We start from the raw sequence: 20,664 nt of genomic DNA, 5'->3' as shown, positions 1-20,664 counted from the left end.
ACTGCTGCAAACAGTACATCGCGCAAAACTGTCATTATTGTTGACCCTTATTAGACAGGGATATTATTAGACAGGGATATTATTATTAGACAGGGATATTATTAGACAGGGATATTATTATTAGACAGGGATAATATTATTAGACAGGGATATTATTATTAGACAGGGATATTATTATAAGACAGGGAGATTATTATAAGACAGGGAGATTATTATAAGACAGTAGGGCTGCTCGATATTGGAAAAAATCAATATCACGATTTTTTCAGTAAATATTGATATCGCGATTTTTAAAACGATATTTATACACCTTTTTTTAAAGCCCCGATCATCAACACCCGAGGCACCGGGCCACATTTTTATAGTACAGGCCTCATAGGCTACCTGTCAACCCTTCCCGTTGTACCCTGAAACGCCTTTTACTTAAACTATTTACTGTGCAAGCGCGTACTTTGCATAGGTCCTATAGCCTGCACAAGGCTCACGTTCTCCTCACTCAACATTTCCGATCACAGAGGATGGAGCCAGCGCTGGTATTACCAGTGATTACTGCGTAACGTCCACACTGGCTCGTAGCCAGCCAAGGATAAAATCTCTCTCTCACACACACACACACACACACTACAACGTAAGCTTGTGTGTTGTTAAGACACCAACATTAAACACGCACAATATAGAGACAAGTCCTTAAGAATTAACATACATGAAAATAGCTCAGCGGCATGTAAACATTCCCTGAAAGTGTAGGTGGCACTGCGGCTAGATGCTACGTGAAATGACACAAGGCAAACACCATGCTTCGCTCAGTCAACAGACAAAATCCACGAACCCAGTAGTCCTCCTACTACTGTGGGTTAGTGTTCTGTGGCCAAAAACACCCTATGCACAGTCATTCCAAAACATCCCCACTAGTTGCAGGTTATGTCTCAAATACAGATATGCGTTGTGGATTAAGCGATCTATTTTCACCCAGATAGCAATAGGTCAGTGGCCCACTGGCGGCCCACCAGTGGCAGAGTTGTCGGTCCAACGGCGGCTCCCACCAGTGGCCCACTGGCGTTTTGCTCATCGGTTCTTTGGCGGTCCGCCGGCGGCTCAAAAGCGGTTTCAGATAAAGGGCCGCCTTTTTACCGATTGTTACCCACCATTTTTTTAATAGCCTTATTATGGCCATATAATTCAAACAAGGCATTAAAATGAATATAAATGGAATTCAATTTATGATCCAAATTAATATAAATGTATACATGTAAACATATTATCCCACAGACTGACCACACATAAGGTTCAATACATTTTGTTTATTTTTAATGTGTTAACGGTTTTTATATGAATAAATAAATAACTAAATAACAATTAATAATTTATAATATCACATTTAAAGACCAGCCAGGTTCAATACATTTTTGTTTTTTCAATGTGTCTACGGTTTTAAATAAATAAATAAACAAACAAATAAATAACAATTAACAACGTCACATTTAAAGATCAGCCAGGTTCAATATTTTTTTTATGTTTTTACAGTTTGAAGTAAGTAAATAAATAAATATGAACAATTTATAATAAATATATAATACATAAATATAAAATGACTAGTTCAAATATTCCCCCATCTCCCCATTGCCCACTTTTTTCTGCCTGTCTTTTCTCCCTCCCTCTCGGTCAACCGCCCCCTTTAGGTACTTCGCAACTTCTTTTTGCAGGTCCTCTTCTGTTGCTGTGTGCACCACTCTCCTAACAGCTCCTGTTGTAAAACAAGGAGTAAGTAAGAAAAAAATGCTTTTGCCAGGGGTTGTAAATACTTCACAATAATGATTCAAAATGTAAAAAAAAAAGTTTTTTTTTTTAGCTTACTGTGTAACACATTCTTCAGGTGTAAAGACTTGAACGCCACCTTTCCTCCAGCACCAGTCCAATTTATTTGAAGCGCCAGGGACTTCCTCAAAATACGGCCCAACATCCTCTTCACCGCGTCTTTGGTGGTTTTCCCCCCCAAAACAGCAAGTATGTTCACCTGGAATACAAAGACCAAAATTACAATGGCATAACATTCAGTCAAACATCTTAGCTGTTTGATAGTTCATCTGTAACCTTCAAATACAGTGGGTATGATGTTGAAAATTGGAAACATATATATGATTTATTGTGCACACATCGCTCCCCTTGGGAATGGGATCAATTTTAGCAATGCTCAATCAGTGGGATCACCTGGCTCTCGCCAGATCTGTGTGTTTCCGCACAGCTTTATGAGCTACTCGTGGATCTGGGTGGATTTTCAGATTTACCCAGGCAGCCTGACCAATCCGGCTCGCAGGGCTTTCATAGATGTAACATTGTCGACAAATCACTTAATTCAGGGAGAGGTGTAAAATGAACTCATTTCCAGAAATGTTACAGTAGTGCTTTAATTGTCAGACAAGTGTTTTTTCCAATCATGTGCAAGGATTTTTAATAAAACATTTGGAGAGCTAAGCCAGAGACGGTATTTTAAGACAGGAACTTTGGCTAAGCGCACTACGGCCATAGTTACAGATAAATGTTTGTGGAGCAACTCAGAGCAACATTCATCACGAGAGCCAGGTTAAGACTTGTATGCCTTCAAATTCATATTGCAACATTTTAAAATCCAGACTTACCAGTTGGTTTTTCAGGTCAATGTCAGACCCAAGCTGCCTCTCCAGCTCCTCCAGTTCCTCCAGGTTACTGAGGGGCATGTTGGTTTCCTGGACGAGGCAAAGGTCTGCCACACCAGCACCCCCTAGCTTCTGCAGAATGGCCGTATTTGCAGCCACCTGCTGCTTAACCTCCTTAACCTCCTCCTCAATCGTCCGGAGGTGCTGCAGAACAAGTCTGCAAAAATCTATGAATCAAAGACAACAGATTAGAAATGGTATAAGTATAGATGTAGTAATTCAGATACTTAGTTTCCATTTACACGGCTTTCAAACAACATCAACATCGGTGTTACTGAAATTGACATAATCAAGGATGAATGTATGGTGTCCTTCTCAAAACAAAAACAAACAAAACTTTCATAGCCCCTTAACACACGCCATTCCACCAAAAGGACGCTGTAATGGCCACTGAGAAAAACTTTACTGCCATAGTACCACTATGACAGTGCATAGGGCCTTTAGTAATACATTACGACTTGGTCATTGCCATTCTGGTAACAGCTATTCAGCTAATTTATAACAGGGGCTGTATTTTAAGGGGTTAGTCTGCTTCTCCTTTAATATTGGTGCCAGATGAATGATAATTCAGTTCTACCTTGCTGGATGCTGATTTGCTGATTTGATGGATGATGCTGTGCCTGACTGGTAAACTCTGTTGAACAGATTGGAAATGTGGTTAGTAAATAGTGAGATGGTGCAATGCTATGATTACACTGAATGCAATGTTATGGCATTATACTTAACTGATACTTTTGTCCAAAGCAACTTATAAAATAGAAAATGAACAAAGTAACATACACTGCGTTCCAAATTATTATGCAAATGACATTTTTCACTGGTTTTCCAAAATAAATAACTAAATGACAAGTCATCATAATTTTCCAAGTCATCAACCGTTAGAGTACAAAGCAAATGTTTTTGAACGAACCTTCCAACTCGCAGCTTCAAAAGTGACTTGTTTGTTGCTTTGTAATAGTATTTTATCATTTACTCTCTTGTTCTGATGTATTTATCTGGAAGAACCTTTCTTAATGTGCCTTTATCTGCACAAACCTGTGTGCGCTCTGAATCAGCTACACATCCAGTAATGCAACTTGAACTGTAAGATTTTTTGATTGAACTAGGTTTTGATTCCAGTAATTATCACCTGCTAATGCTTCAAATTTCATAAATGGCCATTTTCAGTTCTTTACAAGAACAACATCTTTTGAAACTCTGCTTTGCATAATAATTTGGAACAGTGCATTTTCAGTTTTTCAATTTTTAAAAAAATACCGTTATCATTGGAAGGTTCATTCAAAAATATTTGCTTTGTACTCTAACGGTTGATGACTTGAAAATTATGATGACTTGTCATCTAGTTATTTATTTAGGAAAACCAGTGAAAAATGTCATTTGCATAATAATTTGGAACGCAGTGTACAGTGGGTATGATAAGTTTACATACCCCTGTTCAAATGCCAGGTTCATGACATAAAATAGTTTGTCTTTTTTGTCATTTTTTTACATCATGAACACCTGGCATTTGAACAGGGGTGTGTACATTTTCAATAGGCACTGTATTATGTATTTACCTCCATGGCTGGATGTTCGAAAAAGAGGTGACTTCGATGGAAGCTGTGGTGGTGCTGGCAGAGGTGAAATCGTTGGAAGCTGTGGTAGTGGTGGTAGAGGTGATGGTGGTGGTAGAGGCAGGGTGGTGGTGGTGGGGAGCTGTGGTGCCTGACTGGTAAACTCTGTTGAACAGATTGGAAATGAAAAGGCGTGTTTAGTGAGATTATTACGGCAATGATTATTATTGATTATTACTGCAACTTTTGTCCAAACCCAAAGCAACTTATAAAGTACACATATGAGTTTACATACCCCTGTTCAAGTGCCAGGTTGTCATGACGTTAAATAGTTTCTTTTTGTCATTTTTTTTTACATCATGAACACCTGGCATTTGAACAGGGGTGTAGACTTTCAATAGCCAATGTATTATGTGTATACCTCCATGGCTGGATGTCAGAAAAAGATGTGAGGTTTCCAACGGGGGACTGGCTGCTTGGTTGGACAACACTGCAAACAGAGTGAAAAGACACATGATATACAAGTATTCATGGTAATTAGAAGACCAAATCATGGTACTAAGTACACAGTGGCCAATATTACCTGCAGGGTAAGTACTGGTCCTGGTGACTGAAGGGGTTCTGTGTGATTGACTGTACACTGTTTGAAAGAGATTAAGACTTAAATGGTTATCTAAGAAGCATATTCATTGCAGTACATTAATTACCAATTACTAATTAATTTATGAGCATTAGCAGTGGTTGTACCACCTGATATCAGAGCACAATAAATGACATTGACAATGACATTGACCCATTTACCTTCATGGCTGGGTGGGCGCTGCGGTAGTGGTGGTAGAGGTGGGAGTTGTGGTGGTGGTGGTAGAGGCAGGGTGGTGGTGGTTGGGACCTGTGGTGCCTGACTGGTAAACTCTGTTGAATAGATTGGAAATGAAAAGGCGTGTTTAGTGAGATGATACAATGCTATGATTACACTTAATGCAATGGTATGACATTATACTTAACTGACACTTTTGTCCAAATGCAACATAAAAAATAAACAAAGGAAGATATGCAGAAGGCCTGTGTCAAATGTGGGTGCATGAAATGTAAGGCAACACAAAATGAAAAGTAACAGAGACCATGAAAAAAGAAAAATGAATTTCTTTTCAGAGATATCACTAACCTGAATTTGGTACAGAAATTTTCTCTGGCAGTCGCCGAATTTTTGGAGCCGGAGGGAAATAGGGACGGTCATCTTCTTCATCACTGGATTGGATGAATTTCATGTTTGGCCTAGAGATTACACAAGTTACAAAATGTTAAAGAATGTGACACTGAGGGCAATATCATTGGTACAAATAATATTTATGGTTAGTTAAAAATATAGAAAAGGCTATATAAACCAGACAAGTAGTCTGGTTTATATAGTCCACTTCCTTAGTTCACCTTGAAGAACCCTTATGTTGATATTTCTAGTTTCAGGATATGACCTCATGTCTGCCAAGCAATGTAGGTCGATGTAGAACATCGAACAGGAGGCTCCTGCATGTTGGTTACTTACTCAGATGCCATGATTCAGCTTCACCTCACTTTGAGAAGTTTGTTACCTCATCTAAGCGAATCCAGTATTTCTTTGCATAAATGACCAAAGTAATTAAATATTGTTGTATTGATTGAGTTGACTTAGTATTTATGCATATTTTGATATATTTGTGAGTAATTCAGTAGTTATTTGGTAGATTGTGTCAAACCTGTCTAGATCACATGCTGCCTATGTAATTCAGTCAATCTACCTCCGTTTATATATTAGTGACTAGTATGATGCAAATATTATCTTACTTTCTTTTTCTTTTCATGGTCTCCTCATCTGTCTCCAGCTTCTCTCCTCTTTTTGCTTTAAGGTAGTGGCCGTGGGCCTTTTCGTATGTGTCTACATAAAAAAAAAACAACAATAGCAAACAAGCAAAATTCAAATAGTTGAATTGTCTCCTTTTCTCCCAAATCAAAATGCTGCATTATGATATTTAAATATACAACCGAGCCTACCTTTAACTTTAAGCACCTCAACTGGATGAAGTGTCCAACAGTTGGGGTCAGGGGTTTCATTTTGTAGGGCAGCCTTTTTTACCTTGTCCAGCGTTTTAAAGGGAGGCCAGTAACATTTATCTTCTATGAGCCATGAAACAGGCACCACAAAAAACAAGCCCTCCGCGGGGAAGGAAACGACTACATACATTTCTGTGGAAAGAAGAAATAGTTACACTTAAGTGGGCTTGCCAAGGCATCTTAATAATCAATTCCTACAGCTACAGCATTTCCTAAATGAGATGGGAAACCTGAATATATCACCTGAACAAAATTGTGATTTGAACACTTACACCAACATAAAAAACAGCAATCCTACTGATGCAACATTGGTAGCCCAGCAAAGCCATCCTTAACTGGAAGGAGGACATATTTTCTCTCTATGTGTGCAGCTAGAGTGTGATGCAGTTGAGGTGTCAGGGCAGACAGATGGTAGATGCCAACTTCAGATGACTCGAGTGGGTAGTCAAAGAGGTTGCAGAGCTTTGAGAAGGACCTAAACACTATGTGCACTTCTGCCTTGTTGTCAACTATGATGTTTTCGATGACCACTATCCTTCCCCCCGCTAACTCCACACAACTGTCACTTGTTGAGACCTGAATGATGACCCTCTGAACATGCATTCTTTTAAATTGTTTTATGGCAGTAAGATGCGGTGGTACAGGGCCACTGTAATGTTCCATTGTTAGGCCTGACTCGATACTTAGACACTCACTGGACTTAAACCTTTTTTCAGACAAGCGACGAATGACCTGCTCTAGGGGCTTGTTGGGTTTCCGGATCGTTGTTTTTAGCTGGCCGAGGAAATTTTCGAAAGGGAAGCAGGATATGTTGTCTAACGCTCCATATGTCTTTGTTTCCTCACTGAGGTGGAGTAAGGCATGCATATTGTACCCAATGTACTCCCTACCATACAGTTGGTTGCAGTGTTTCACAAATGCCAAGAGTAGACTGTGTGCATAGTCAGCATAATCTCCCACTAAAGATACACTAAGTAAAATAGTCATGGCCACAGACAGCAACATGAAGTTGTTGTAAATTGCTGCTGGTACTCTGCCCTTTAAGCAAGCTGGCCCAGTGTATAGCAGGAATGAGCGAAGCTCAGTAGCTTTCCACCTCTCAAAATCAGTAAGAGTTCGGGGCTTCCGGTTGAATTCAATGGGGAAATATGAGCGATAACCCAAAAGCGTAGTTGACACCTCCTGCACGACAGCTGTACCTACTCGAGTGTGCAATGGCTTCCTCATCCAGAAGTATAACAGTTTCCGCACTACCCCTAAGCACACCACATGCATATAGTCATGAGGAAACTGTGTGACTATCCCAACTGACAAAAGATTGAATGGACTAAATCCTGTGAAATGCTGCTCATCACTAAACTCATCAAATGTTTCGCTGTCCAGTCTAGGTGGTGCATCTGATTGTGGAAAGGTCATTCTTCCTTGGTATGTCACTCCCTTTTGATGGCATTTGTGACAACTGTAGAACCCAGTGTGTCCCTTTGACCTTCGGATAAATGCCCGTGCAGGCGCGTCACAGACCACTGCTGACAATGCTATAGCGATAGAAGCACCCTGGTAAAAAAAGCCATCTCTCTCAAGAACACGTGCGTCACTGACAAACTCATCTAGAAACTCTAGTGTTGTAGGTTTCTGATTTCCAAAGTAGATCCCGATAACAAATGGCTCCCTGTTTGTCTGTACCCGATTCTCAAAACACTCAATGAGCCCTAAAATAGGCCAGAACTGTGCATTTGAGCTTTTATAGAGGGGCAGGCCATCTATGTTCACTTGGATTGTTAAAGACGGGCAAGTCAAAGGAGTTTTTTTGTTAGCAAGATGAGAGGAAATGCCATGATCGAAGCCAAAATGATAGTAGCTACCGCCTGAAATATTTTTAACATGATACGTGGTTTTTGTTTTTAGTAACGTTCTAGGATTTTTTGGCAAGCCATGCAATTTTCCAGAGAGAAAAGATAATAAATCTGCCAAAGCAGCATGGCTTATCCTTCTCCTAACTGCCCATTGAGCAAGGTGACTTCGTGTGTCTTCGCCTGAAGAACAGATTTCCTCACTGCCATCACTGTCATGTGCATGTTCACTGGACTGTTCATCCTCACTCACTCCACCACTGCTCTGTCCTGAATGGACCTGCTCACTCACTCCACCACTGCTCTGTCCTGAATGGACCTGCTCACTCACTCCACCACTGCTCTGTCCTGAATGGACCTGCTCACTCACTCCACCACTGCTCTGTCCTGAATGGACCTGCTCACTAACTCCACCACTGCTCTGTCCTGAATGGGCACTATGTCCTGGTAGGGGTTCTACCCCACTGCCCCCATGAGTAAATTGGACCTCAGTCACTTCATATGACACCCCTTCCCCCCCACACTCTGCTGAAGAAGTTAGGCCTATACTCAGTAAGTCTGATTCAACGCCTTTAGCAATCCTTCTTCTCTTACTCCAGTAACTAGACATTGCGCCACAAGTGTTGCCTATTACCTTAAATTACCCCAAATTACCTTACAGACTTGTACTCTTGGTGACCTGTAAAGGGAAAAGAGACAACATATCACCATCTGTCTTATTACAAAGCTGCATCAACATTCTCTCTCTCTCTCTCTCTCTCTCTCACACACACTCTCTCTCTCTCTCTCATCACCTAGGTTCACAAAATGTTTTTTTATACGTTTCTTTTTACTACGTTCATAAACATTAAATATGTGAATCAGCATTTGGGATCATGTTGAGTGGCGTATATTTTAAATTCTGTCAAATACATATGTCGTGTTTTGGTTACAGCTTACTGCATAACTGCCGGTAGAAGAAGGCCTACCTGAAATATTGATACTGTGATACTGTGATATTTCGGTGCACGACATTGAAGAAGAGTTGGTGTAAGGAGTGAGTAAAGTCACAGCCCTATTATTCCTTAAAATTTCTGTGGTAAAGTGAACAGGTTTACATGCCTAGTCCTGTTCTTCCTTCTTTATAATTTTATACTCGTTCACGTCTAGTAGCCTGTAGAACAAATCACTGCTGGCAATACACTGACACTGGCTGGCATTTGTATCATTTCCAAACGCTTCAATTCAATGTTTTAAGGGTTTTTAAGACCCCGCGGGAACCCCGATGTTGTCTACACATCAGTTGCAGTAGCTGCCTCAAAACACCAGCGGATGCAGACATGAACTCCAGAAACAAAACAATATCGGGGCGATAGCTATGATAGCTAGGCTAACAACCATGGACAGCCAAGGCGAGGAAAGTTGCTGTGCTGACCTGAAACTTTTTTTTTTGTCACAGGACAAATGTTAAACCCCATCTGTCATCTATTAACCAATAAAGTTGCCTTCATTTTTAAAAAGTCGGACAGGTTTGCCTAGCAAAGGCTACATCAATCTACATGCAAAACTGATTGTCAGTTAGGGTAATGAAGAATTAGTAAGTTTAGTGTTAATAAATTAGAGATTAGCGTTACTGAGGTAAATGTTGGTGTTATTGAGTAAAGGTTAGTGTTACTGAGGTAAAAATTAGTGTTATTAAATAAAGGTTAGCATTATTAAGATAACACTTAGCATTACTGAGGTAAATGTTGGTGTTATTGAGTAAAGGTTAGTGTTACTGAGGTAAAAGTTAGTGTTATTAAATAAAGGTTAGCATTATTAAGCATTACTGAGGTAAATGTTGGTGTTATTGAGTAAAGGTTAGTGTTACTGAGGTAAAAATTAGTGTTATTAAATAAAGGTTAGCATTATTAAGATAACACTTAGCATTACTGAGGTAAATGTTGGTGTTATTGAGTAAAGGTTAGTGTTACTGAGGTAAAAATTAGTGTTATTAAATAAAAGTTAGGATTAAGATAACACAGCATTACTGAGGTAAATGTTAGTGTTACTGAGGCAAAAAAAGTGTTATTTCATAAAGGTTAGCAATAATGAGGTAAAGTTTAGCCTTACTGAGGTAAAGGAGAGTTACTGAGGTAGAGGTTACCATTATTGAGGTGAAGTTTAGTGTAATTAAGTAAAGTTTCGTGGACAGAACAGCCAAGGGGCAGAGGGTGTCTTAATACAGGCGAGTACACTTTCGGATAGCCAAAGTAATTTCCCCCCTTTCTCATATGTGAATAAAAACACTTCACCCCAGGTGCATATACGAGGGTGATATGTAGGCTACTTTATTTATCCTTCGTTGGCTAATTATGTCAAACTATGGTAAGCCATTATGTCCGTTTTCTGAACGAGTCCTAATGAATGAGTTTGTCTCTGTCTTGCTGTCAGAAATGTCATACCACAACAGTTCACGAAGTTTTGAAGTGTAGGCTAGCATTACGTTTACTATAGTTTTTGTATATGATAATTTTAGAAGAGATAAGAAGATGGTGTACTTACCTAGTCCTATTAAGTTGTGGCTGGTTCTTCCGTCCGTTGTCGTCTATGGGTAGCGGTCCTTCAGCGGTCCAAGGATGGCGAGCCGCCACTGTCTTGCGCAGTGGATTCGAATCCTCGCGCACCATCGCGGGGCGCCAACCAAAAGCCACTCACGCCCCGAGCTGTGATTTGTGCTAGCCAGCGGCCCGACTTCGGACCACGGCTGGCATACCACCGACGGCTTGCCGTCCAAAAGCCACCAGTGGTCCACTATATACATGCTAGCTGGGCAAGCATCAGGCTTCTCTTCCTTCATCTTCCAAATGTGGACTCCGCTATCTTTTTGGCATGTCAGCATTGAAATACCATTTGCAGAGATATTTCACTCGCCATTAGGAAAAGTAAAAGCAACACATGATTAGGGCTACATGATTAGCAGGGGGACACCGTTTTAAGCGCACGGAATTTTAAAAATAATGTAATTACATCTGAGTCCGTCTACATCGCGCAATAAACCCGTCCTTAGCAGAACCTACTTCAAAGCATGATGCTAGCTGCAGATGCACAAGTCAAAATCAAATGAACCCAAGTAAACATGCCGCGGTGGGCAACATTAATAACCAAATTGCCTTACCTTAAAACGCTGCCTTGACCACAGGACGACTCGCAATTATTCCACTTAAATCCACACGGTTTAACACATCTAACACAGCTAGCAAGCTGGATATGTGCTAATATTGTTGTGCTTGTTTTCTTCCGTAGATGCCATTTTTACATTACCCAGTCCCACATCCAAAAATATGACATAAATATATGTTAATTGTATTATTATAACTATATTAGCAAGCAAATCAAACAACATATTAACAAATCAATATATCAAATCACCCGACACGTATGAAAACAGAATAGATTGAATAGACTGAATAGATTGGAGGTGTTGCCAAGAGGAGCAGAAACGACCTTACCGCAAATCCGGCATATTGCTCATTTCTGCTCCTCGTCGGCCTCCTCAAAGCCAAAATGGTCCCATATCACTGAAGTTTTCCTCCCTTTTTTGTCAACAAGCTGAGGACGTTTCCCCTCATCTCCCATCTTGCGCGCCCTTGCAATCTTCTCTTCAGCGGGAATGGTGACTGAGGAGAGTGTGAGAAACTCCAGACTTTTTCCTCAGCATAGCTAGTTCTGACAGTTCTGACGTCCATGACGTATCACCCGCCGCATTTTACTTAACCCCTTCGCTGCCACGCCGAACCATTGTGCGGCCTTCAATGGCTCGTGTTGAGGAGAATGTATTTCCTGACTGTGCACGTCCCTTTCGACAAATGACAAAAAATCGTTTCATATCGATATTATGAATTTTGATATCGTTTGACACCAATATCGATATCGTGATAAAAATACGATATATTGCACAGCTCTATAAGACAGGGAGATTATTATTAGACAGGGAGATTATTAGACAGGGATATTATTATTAGACAGGGATATTATTATAAGACAGGGAGATTATTAGACGGATATTATTATTAGACAGGGAGATTATTATTAGACAGGGATATTATTATTATTAGATAGGGAGATTATTATTAGACAGGGAGATTATTAGACAGGGAGATTATTATTATTAGATAGGGAGATTATTATTAGACAGGGAGATTATTAGACAGGGATATTATTATTAGACAGGGATATTATTATTAGACAGGGATATTATTATTATTAGATAGGGAGATTCTTTTGTGTAATCTGAGGTGAAGTGGGTTTTGTATTTTGGTTTTTTGGGGCGCACGCGCGCTCTCTCTGCCATGCCGATCCTGTAGGCTGTGCTGACTCAGCTGAAAACTCCGGTCCTCGAGAAAAGAGATAAAAGCCCGCCCACACTGAAAGCTGATTGGCTTATTTTGCTGAGTAACCCAATCAGGATGCTCTTTGTCTGGCATGCGCTACATGAACAAGCACACAGCAGTCTCCCTCGCGCGCGCACATTCTAGGATGCGTGATGTAGACCTTAATGTTGCGCGCGCTCTTGCTCGCTTCTATCAATATGCAGGAGACTCCCGGAAGTCTTGGGATGTCTGCGTTATAAGGTGACCACAGATCGTTAACCATACCCCCCCCCCCGAAAATTTCTCAACGGATTTACATCGATCTCAAAAACGATCATTTTGGTCTGAAAAAGTTGGAAATCCGCCGATCGGCGGAAAATTCTCATCCCTGGTACAGGTTGTGGGTTGAATAGAAAAACAATGTATTGCACGTAGGGCTGCACAATTAATCGAATTTAATAGAAAATCGCGATTTTGGCTGCCACAATTAAATTAAAATCACAATTTATTTCCATTTAAAATGCGAGCTCTGCTGCATATCTGATCAAGAACTTTTTGACCAGTACTCCGCCAAACCATTAGGGGGCGAACCGACGCATGTAAGGTTTCATTACTCCACCTAAATAAGCAAGCAAGCCAAGTGCGCAGAGCTTCAGCGCAGCGGTATCCATAGATTTACATAGAAGACTAGATGCCTCGTCCCCGTTGCCCGTCAACGAAGTGGAACGTCCGCACATGGCGGCCATCTTACCTCAGACAGCTGGCTTACCCATTGCACTGTGTTGGTAGCGATATGTACTTTTCAGATGACCGCAACTTCCTCAAATTTCAATCGATATTCAAACGGTTTGGTTTGTTATATATAAAAAAAAAAATGGAAGTATGTATTTATGATATTAATGATGAATAATCATTTTATGTTTTAAAAAAATACACATAGCTTGGCGAAAATATTTCAGTAAACTACAGACTGTAAGACAGGATGCATGTTGAAATTCCTATGCTGTGAGAAGCCTAACACTGCATACTTATGGATAACTGCGGCCTTAGGACAAATAACCATACAATTTATTTCCAATTTTTAGTGAAAATATTTTTACATGTGATAGGGCCGTAGGGGAAGCTAAAGTTAAATAAACAGCTTACTCACTTCTGAAACTTCAGAAATACTTCATCCACCTCAAAAACCTAATGCACTCACATCATAGCATAATAACAAATGTAAACTCACATCATAGCATAATAACAAATATAAACTCACATCATAGCATAATAACAAATGCAAACTCACATCATAGCATAATAACAAATGTAAACTCACATCATAGCATAATAACAAATGTAAACTCACATCATAGCATAATAACAAATATAAACTCACATCATAGCATAATAACAAATGTAAACTCACATCATAGCATAATAACAAATGCAAACTCACATCATAGCATAATAACAAATGCACTGCCCGAGTCAGTAATAGTATAAAACAGTGACAGCGACTCACGGTAGTTTGTGACAAAAAAAGCATTTAATTAATCACATGTGGTTATACTTCCAAGGATAAAAAGATATCTTTACATTTACAAAAAGAACATTCAAAGCTGATTATCATGTCAAAGTCAATATATGTTAGCACAGAAGATTGAAATTTCATTTGACTAGGCTCCAATGTGCAGTTAAAATAAAACTAAACATACTGATATAAACATCTACAGTTAAAACAGACACACACATCATCTTGTCATCAAAGTCAGTACTTTGATTTCCTGTAAACCTTGGGTGGCCAACCCGCGGCTCGCGAGCCACATGCGGCTCTTTGCCCGGTGTCATGCGGCTCTTACGTTCATATCGAAGTTTGTGTTTGTGTTTTTTATGTGCTTGTGCGCTTTGCTTGAGTTCAGTATGGTATTTTCGTCAAATACATCTTCGCTTTGATTAGGTACATTACGGTATTTTCAGGTCATGTCAAATGCGCATGTGCGTGAGATAATCGCTAAGTTTTTGGGCAAGGTGTATCTTGTGTCAAGTAGTCGCTCAAAATGGCAATGAAAAAATGCACAGCAAAACGAAAATATGAAGACGAACATGGGACATTTTTAACAGAGTGGGAGAGTTTATACTTTTTTGTTGAACGTAATGGCAAGCCATTCTGCCTTATATGTCAGTCGTCATTAGCTCATTTCAAAGCTTCCCGCCTCCCTGAATAAGCAAGGAGCCAGATATGCAACACTAATTGAAAACCTGCACGAAAGCTTTGTAACCCGGTTCCGTGATATACAACTGAAAAGGCCACAGGTTACGTTCCTCGTCGACCCATTCAATGCGGAGACGGACTGTTTGAAAGCCCCGCTTGTCACAGATGAGGCTGCGGCTGAGTTGGAGATGATCGATCTTCGTGAGGAAGACCGACTGAAACTTGTTTTGAGGGAAGGCACCATTGAGTTTTGGAAAAGTGTGCCATTGGGAAAATACCCAAATGTGAAACAGGCTGCGCTTAAGATACTGTCAATGTTTGGGTCAACATACGTCTGCAAGTCTGTGTTCTCTACCATGAAACACGTGAAGTCAAAGCATCGTTCTGTTCTGACTGAAACCCATGTGAAAGAACTGCTTCGAGTGGCAACGACAGAATACAAGGCAGATTTGAAGAGGATTGTTCAAGGCAAGGAATGTCAGAAGTCCCACTAAGTAACATGCATAGTAAGTGCACACAATATTGATTGCTGTAAATGACTGGCCTGTGGTATTAGTACTGACTGAAGGAGTAAATTTCCCTCATGTTGGCGTGTGACATTTACTATTAATCTGGCTGAGCAGAGGTGCGTGAGCGTGTGTGTCTGTGAGGGAGGGAGAGAGCGAGCGAGAGGGGTCACATGTATGGTACACATGAGTGGTCATGTGTATGGTGTGGCTTTTTTTTGGTAATGCCATGAGTCCCACTAAGCAGCATGCATAGTAAGTGCATGCATAGTAAGCAGCATGCATAGTAAGCAGCATGTGCATGCATAGTAAGTGCATGCATAGTAAGTCCCACTAAGCAGCATGCATAGTAAGCAGCATGCATAGTAAGCAGCATGCATAGTAAGCAGCATGCATAGTAAGCAGCATGCATAGTAAGTGTTCATTGTTAAAAATGACTGGCTTCAGCCTGTGGTCTTAGTACTGTAGGAGTAAATATGTTGGTGTGTGACATTTACTATTAATCTGGCTGAGCAGAGGTGTGTGTGTGTGAGAGAGAGAGAGGAAGGGATGGGTGATGTTCGTGTGCCCATGTGTATGATGTGGCTCTTTGCGGTAATACAGTAAAAAATGTGGCTCTTGGTCTCCAACTGGTTGGCCACCCCTGCTGTAAATCATAATGTGAGTGCTGGGCTGTGCTGTGCTTGCGTAAGTCTTCATACCCCTTGAAAATTTTTACACTGTATATTTGGCTAATGCCCTTTAAACAGTACTGCTTTGTTGTGCTTCTGTCTCATGCTGTTGTTCTGTAAGGAAAGGGTTGTCATCTTGGCAATGTGGTGGAGTCTAAGCTTAAAAAATAGGGACACAACCAGTGTTGGGGCGGCACGGTGGTGTAGTGGTTAGCGCTGTCGCCTCACAGCAAGAAGGTCCTGGGTTCGAGCCCCGTGGCCAGCGAGGGCCTTTCTGTGTGGAGTTTGCATGTTCTCCCCGTGTCCACGTGGGTTTCCTCCGGGTGCTCCGGTTTCCCCCACAGTCCAAAGACATGCAGGTTAGGTTAACTGGTGACTCTAAATTGACCGTAGGTGTGAATGTGAGTGTGAATGGTTGTCTGTGTCTATGTGTCAGCCCTGTGATGAGCTGGCGACTTGTCCAGGGTGAACCCCGCCTTTCGCCCGTAGTCAGCTGGGATAGGCTCCAGCTTGCCTGCGACCCTGTAGAAGGATAAAGCGGCTAGAGATAATGAGATGAGATGAGACAACCAGTGTTAGCAGAGTGTGGTGGTGGCGGCTGTCAATACCATACTGCGTGTCGCAGAAAAGGTACGATTTTAGCATGTTCAAGCACCCAGAATTACAACCACATTAATAATGTTTTAAGAAATCAAACCATTTGTATATACGTCAAAATTTCAGCAAGATAAGAGTATAAACATTTAAGCACCTCAATGGTCTTACCTCAGTGTACCGCAAATTATGTGGAAAAGCTTGTCTGTGGTAAGATGGCCGCCCTGTGCGGACGTTCTGGAATACGCGGTGAGGAATCTAGTCTTCTATGTAAATCTATGGCGGCATCTTCTTCAAGGGGTGATAGCGTGAGAGTAGGTAACAGATTGAGGTGAGAGAGAAAAGCTAACTATGTCGGAACAACAGAGTCAATCTGTGTCTGAAGAAGCAGGGGGAGGTGAGGAGGAGTTTGTCCCTCGAAAGGGCTCAAGTTCTGTTATTTGGACGTATTTTGGATTCAGGGCGAGTGATGTCCAACAAAAGCAGGCGATGTGCAGAGAGTGTCAGAGAGTTGTGTCTGCCCCGCAGGGTAACACAACAAATCTGTTTAATCACTTAAAAAAGCACCACGTAGAAAAATATAATGAGTGCATGAAGGCCAAAGCCAGCGTCATTGGCACTGCACAAAATCCCCGTCCCGCAGCCCCAACCCAGACAACCATCCAAGCAACACTACACCGTGCAACACGATATTTACCCACATCACACAGACACCAGGAAATAACAGACGCAATCGCGTTTTATTTAGCCAAAGCCATGGCCCCAATAAACACCGTGAATAATGACGCCTTCAAAAAAAATGGTGAAAACGCTGGACAAAAGATACGAGATGCCGTCAAGAAATTATTTCTCGAAAGTGGCATTACCTGCGCTGTACAATCAATGTCGGGGAAAAATTGAGAAAGAGTTATCAGCGGTCCCGTTTTATGCTAGCACGACTGACCTGTGGTCAAGCAGGACCATGGAGCCGTACTTGTTCCTGACAGTGCATTACATTGATCAGGATTTCCAAATTAAAAACCGGTGCTTGCAGACATCATTTTTCCCGCAAGACCACACGGGAGAAGCCATAGCCCAGGGATTGGAAGAGGCACTGGCTTCTTGGAGTTTGCAAGAGGAGAGACTTGTCTGTATCACAACAGACAGTGGGGCCAACATCGTCAAGGCAGCATCTCTGAATCAGTGGACAAGGCTTCAGTGTTTTGGCCACAGGCTCCATCTGGCCATTGGTGAGTAGTTAAAAAATGCATACATAATTGAGAAGTAATCTGAAAATATTAATATTCAATATATCTATATAATTTTATCTCGAAATTATTATTGCTGTGTTATCTTCAAATACCGGCATGCTGTTATGTAGTGTGTAAGTAACTAAATGGTAGAATTAACTATCTAGAAACACGCAAACACACACACCCTCTTTTCAAGTTCATTTGTCCTCATCTCACAGTGTATCAGCAGAGATCAGCCATGTAATGTAATGTCTCAGGTCTAGTTTGTAATTTGTGGAGCGCCATCTACAGACGCACTGAACTTAGGAACACAACATCCACACCAGAGGGAAACTTATTGAACATTTACATGCGTTCTCTCAGTGTGCCTTAAAAGAAGCATACAAGCAAACACAGGTGTTCATCCCCCTTAAAAGCATATGTATTCCATCTCTTTTTGTGTTTATGTCTGTTTTTGTTGCCCTCTTTTGTAGCAGTAAAAACAGACAGAACAGTGAAAAAACAGAAGTAACTTGTATTTTAGCTCACTACATGTTCCTAGTGCACAACGGGCAATGATATTAATGTTGACAAGTAAAAAAAAAAAAAAATAAGGGACTTGAATACAACATCTTGAAATAACACGTGAATATGCATATACTTTTGTTGTGGTTTGATTCAACATGAGTTTCATGTTCTTTTACAGAGAATGCTATGAGAGATCCACGATTTGACCGTGCAGTGGGGATCTGCAAGAAACTCGTCAGCAGTTTCTCTTACAGCTGGAGGCGCAAAAGGGAGCTAGCACAGGCTCAAAAAGAGCTGAAGCTTCCAGAGCATGGGCTGAAGACAGAATGCCCCACAAGGTGGGGATCAAGACAGGCAATGATTTCAAGAGTCCTGGAGCAGCATAGGGCCATTTCTCAAGTCTTAGCGTCTGACCGAAAAGCAAGACACCTCATCCCAACGTGGCAGGACACTGACATCCTGGAAGCCTTCAACAAAGCCCTCCAACCTCTGACTGAATTCACAGATGCACTGTCCAGCTCCTCCATCCTCAAGGCAAGTGATGATGCTCCAGACCTGACCAACACCATCAAAACCAAAATCCTCACCTACTTGGAGGAAAAATACCAGGATCCTGAGACACAAGAACTGCTCGATATGGCATCTGCTCTCGACCCACGCTTTAAGATGAGATATGTAAATGAGGACAGGATTGCACCAATCCAGGCCAGACTCATATCCGAGATGGTTGCATCTGCACGAATGGTTAGTAATAATTGTGGATATACATACAGAATTTACAATACAAATGTTAACTTGGCTCATTAAAATTTGCTAAAAGATTATTGACATGCTATAATCTGAATACGAATGTTAAATTGAATTTGAAAACTAAAATTGAATTTGAAAACTAACTGCAACAGTTAAGCTGAATTAGATTTTTCTTATTTTATGTATCATGCTCTTTTCAAGGAGATGGACCGAACTGATCCGTGTAGAGGGACTACAGACAACACAGAGGATGCACCAAGTTCATCTAAGAAAAAGAAGACTTTGGGGAGCTTCTTCAAAGACACTGGGGCAAACTCAACAAGATCCTCTCTTCTCCAGGAGCAGCAGACTGTGGCCTCTGAGCTGCATTCATACCTTCAGTGTGCCAGCCTGGACAGTGAAGGGGACCCACTGGACTGGTGGAAAGGGCATCAGCAACTGTACTCACGGATTTCCCAGCTTGCGAAGAAATACTTATGTATTCCAGCAACAGGTTCTCCATCTGAGAGGGTATTTAGCACTGGAGGCAATGTTGTGACCTGCCTTCACTCATGTTTAAAGCCAGAGCATGTTGATAGGCTGGTCTTTCTAGCTAAAAACTTGTAGGCCTCAGTATAATGCTATGTAATTGTTGCAATTGAGTTTTCAGTTCCTTCATGCTTTGGTAATTTCTTGGATAAATTTCATTTATTTGTCATTTGGAAATCAGAATTTCTCTTTTAAATTTCATTCTGCACTGAAAGCTGTTCATATTGTTTGTTTGAATATAGTGAAATAAAATTTAAGTGATTTCCCTAACATCAAGAATAATCGTGATTAATAATCGTGATGACAATTTTGATGAAGATAATCGTGATAATCGTTTTTTCCATAATCGTGCAGCCCTAATTGCACATCATATCTCAGACTGTGGAGATATCAGAGTTCAGCAAGTTTATTGCAGTTGGAAGGAAACTGTTTATAATTCTGCTGGTATGTGTTGATTTGATTGTGAACCGGGGTGTGTGTGTGTGTGTGTGTGTGTGTTAGAGATCAGAAGTCAGCGTGACGCAGTCCGTGTGTTTGTGGTGTGTTCTGGGAAACAGTTTCTTTTTAATCTGACACATATTTAACAGATAATACAAGAGCTGATGTAGATTTATATTGCATTTTTTTATTTGTTATCTTTATTTTCCTTTTAGGAATAATGGTTTACATTTTGCAGTGAAGTGCACTTTATTAAAATGTGTCTGAAAATGTGCTTTGGCCTCAGGTGTCTTATTCTTTTTCAATGAAGTTATGTTTCCTTTTAAAGATATCGGCATTTTTTCACTCAGGGTCCACATTTCTGTTCCAAAATGGTCATTTTTTGAAAGTTTAGTTTTCAGATTTGTAGTCAGTGCATGTTGTTTCCACATATCTTAATATTACAGTGTGAAAATTTTATGAGGTATCCTCATCTGATTCAGAAGATATGGCCTGCTGATCAAGACCACCGTTTCAGTGAATTGGTGGGGGCTACAGAGACTACACCAGGGGATATTTTTTCCACAGAATAAAAAAAGAAAGATTTAAAAGGTATAACTAGATATATTTTGTTGGAAATATTATGAAATACAATGTGTATGGCAATGAGCACAAAATCAAATCTCTTTTCTAACGAAGAAACACCTAACGAAGAATTGGGGGCTACGGAGACTACATTTCTCAATT

At 40.7% G+C, this 20,664-nt stretch overlaps 2 protein-coding genes across 2 annotated transcripts in view; one reads left to right on the top strand and one right to left on the bottom strand.

Annotated features, from left to right (window-relative positions):
* Positions 1-20,664, top strand: part of LOC132870554 (NACHT, LRR and PYD domains-containing protein 3-like) — a 524,974-nt gene that overhangs the window by 290,690 nt on the left and 213,620 nt on the right. The gene's annotated exons all lie outside the window — the stretch shown is intronic.
* LOC132870551 (zinc finger homeobox protein 3-like) lies at positions 1,287-13,725 on the bottom strand. Its single transcript, XM_060904224.1, has 13 exons — positions 10,708-13,725; positions 8,839-8,863; positions 6,275-6,466; positions 6,068-6,158; positions 5,412-5,521; positions 5,048-5,158; positions 4,830-4,886; positions 4,668-4,736; positions 4,250-4,411; positions 3,271-3,327; positions 2,637-2,860; positions 1,855-2,014; positions 1,287-1,744 (listed from the first exon to the last, which is right to left on the bottom strand). Exons 3-13 carry the CDS (start codon positions 6,462-6,464, stop codon positions 1,593-1,595), a joined length of 1,383 nt encoding a protein of 460 aa, XP_060760207.1. The 5' UTR covers positions 6,465-6,466; positions 8,839-8,863; positions 10,708-13,725; the 3' UTR covers positions 1,287-1,592.

Source organism: Neoarius graeffei, chromosome 22, assembly GCF_027579695.1.
Source record: "Neoarius graeffei isolate fNeoGra1 chromosome 22, fNeoGra1.pri, whole genome shotgun sequence".
In the NCBI taxonomy this organism is placed as follows: Eukaryota; Metazoa; Chordata; class Actinopteri; order Siluriformes; family Ariidae; genus Neoarius; species Neoarius graeffei.
This window is presented reverse-complemented; position numbering and strand designations above follow the sequence as displayed.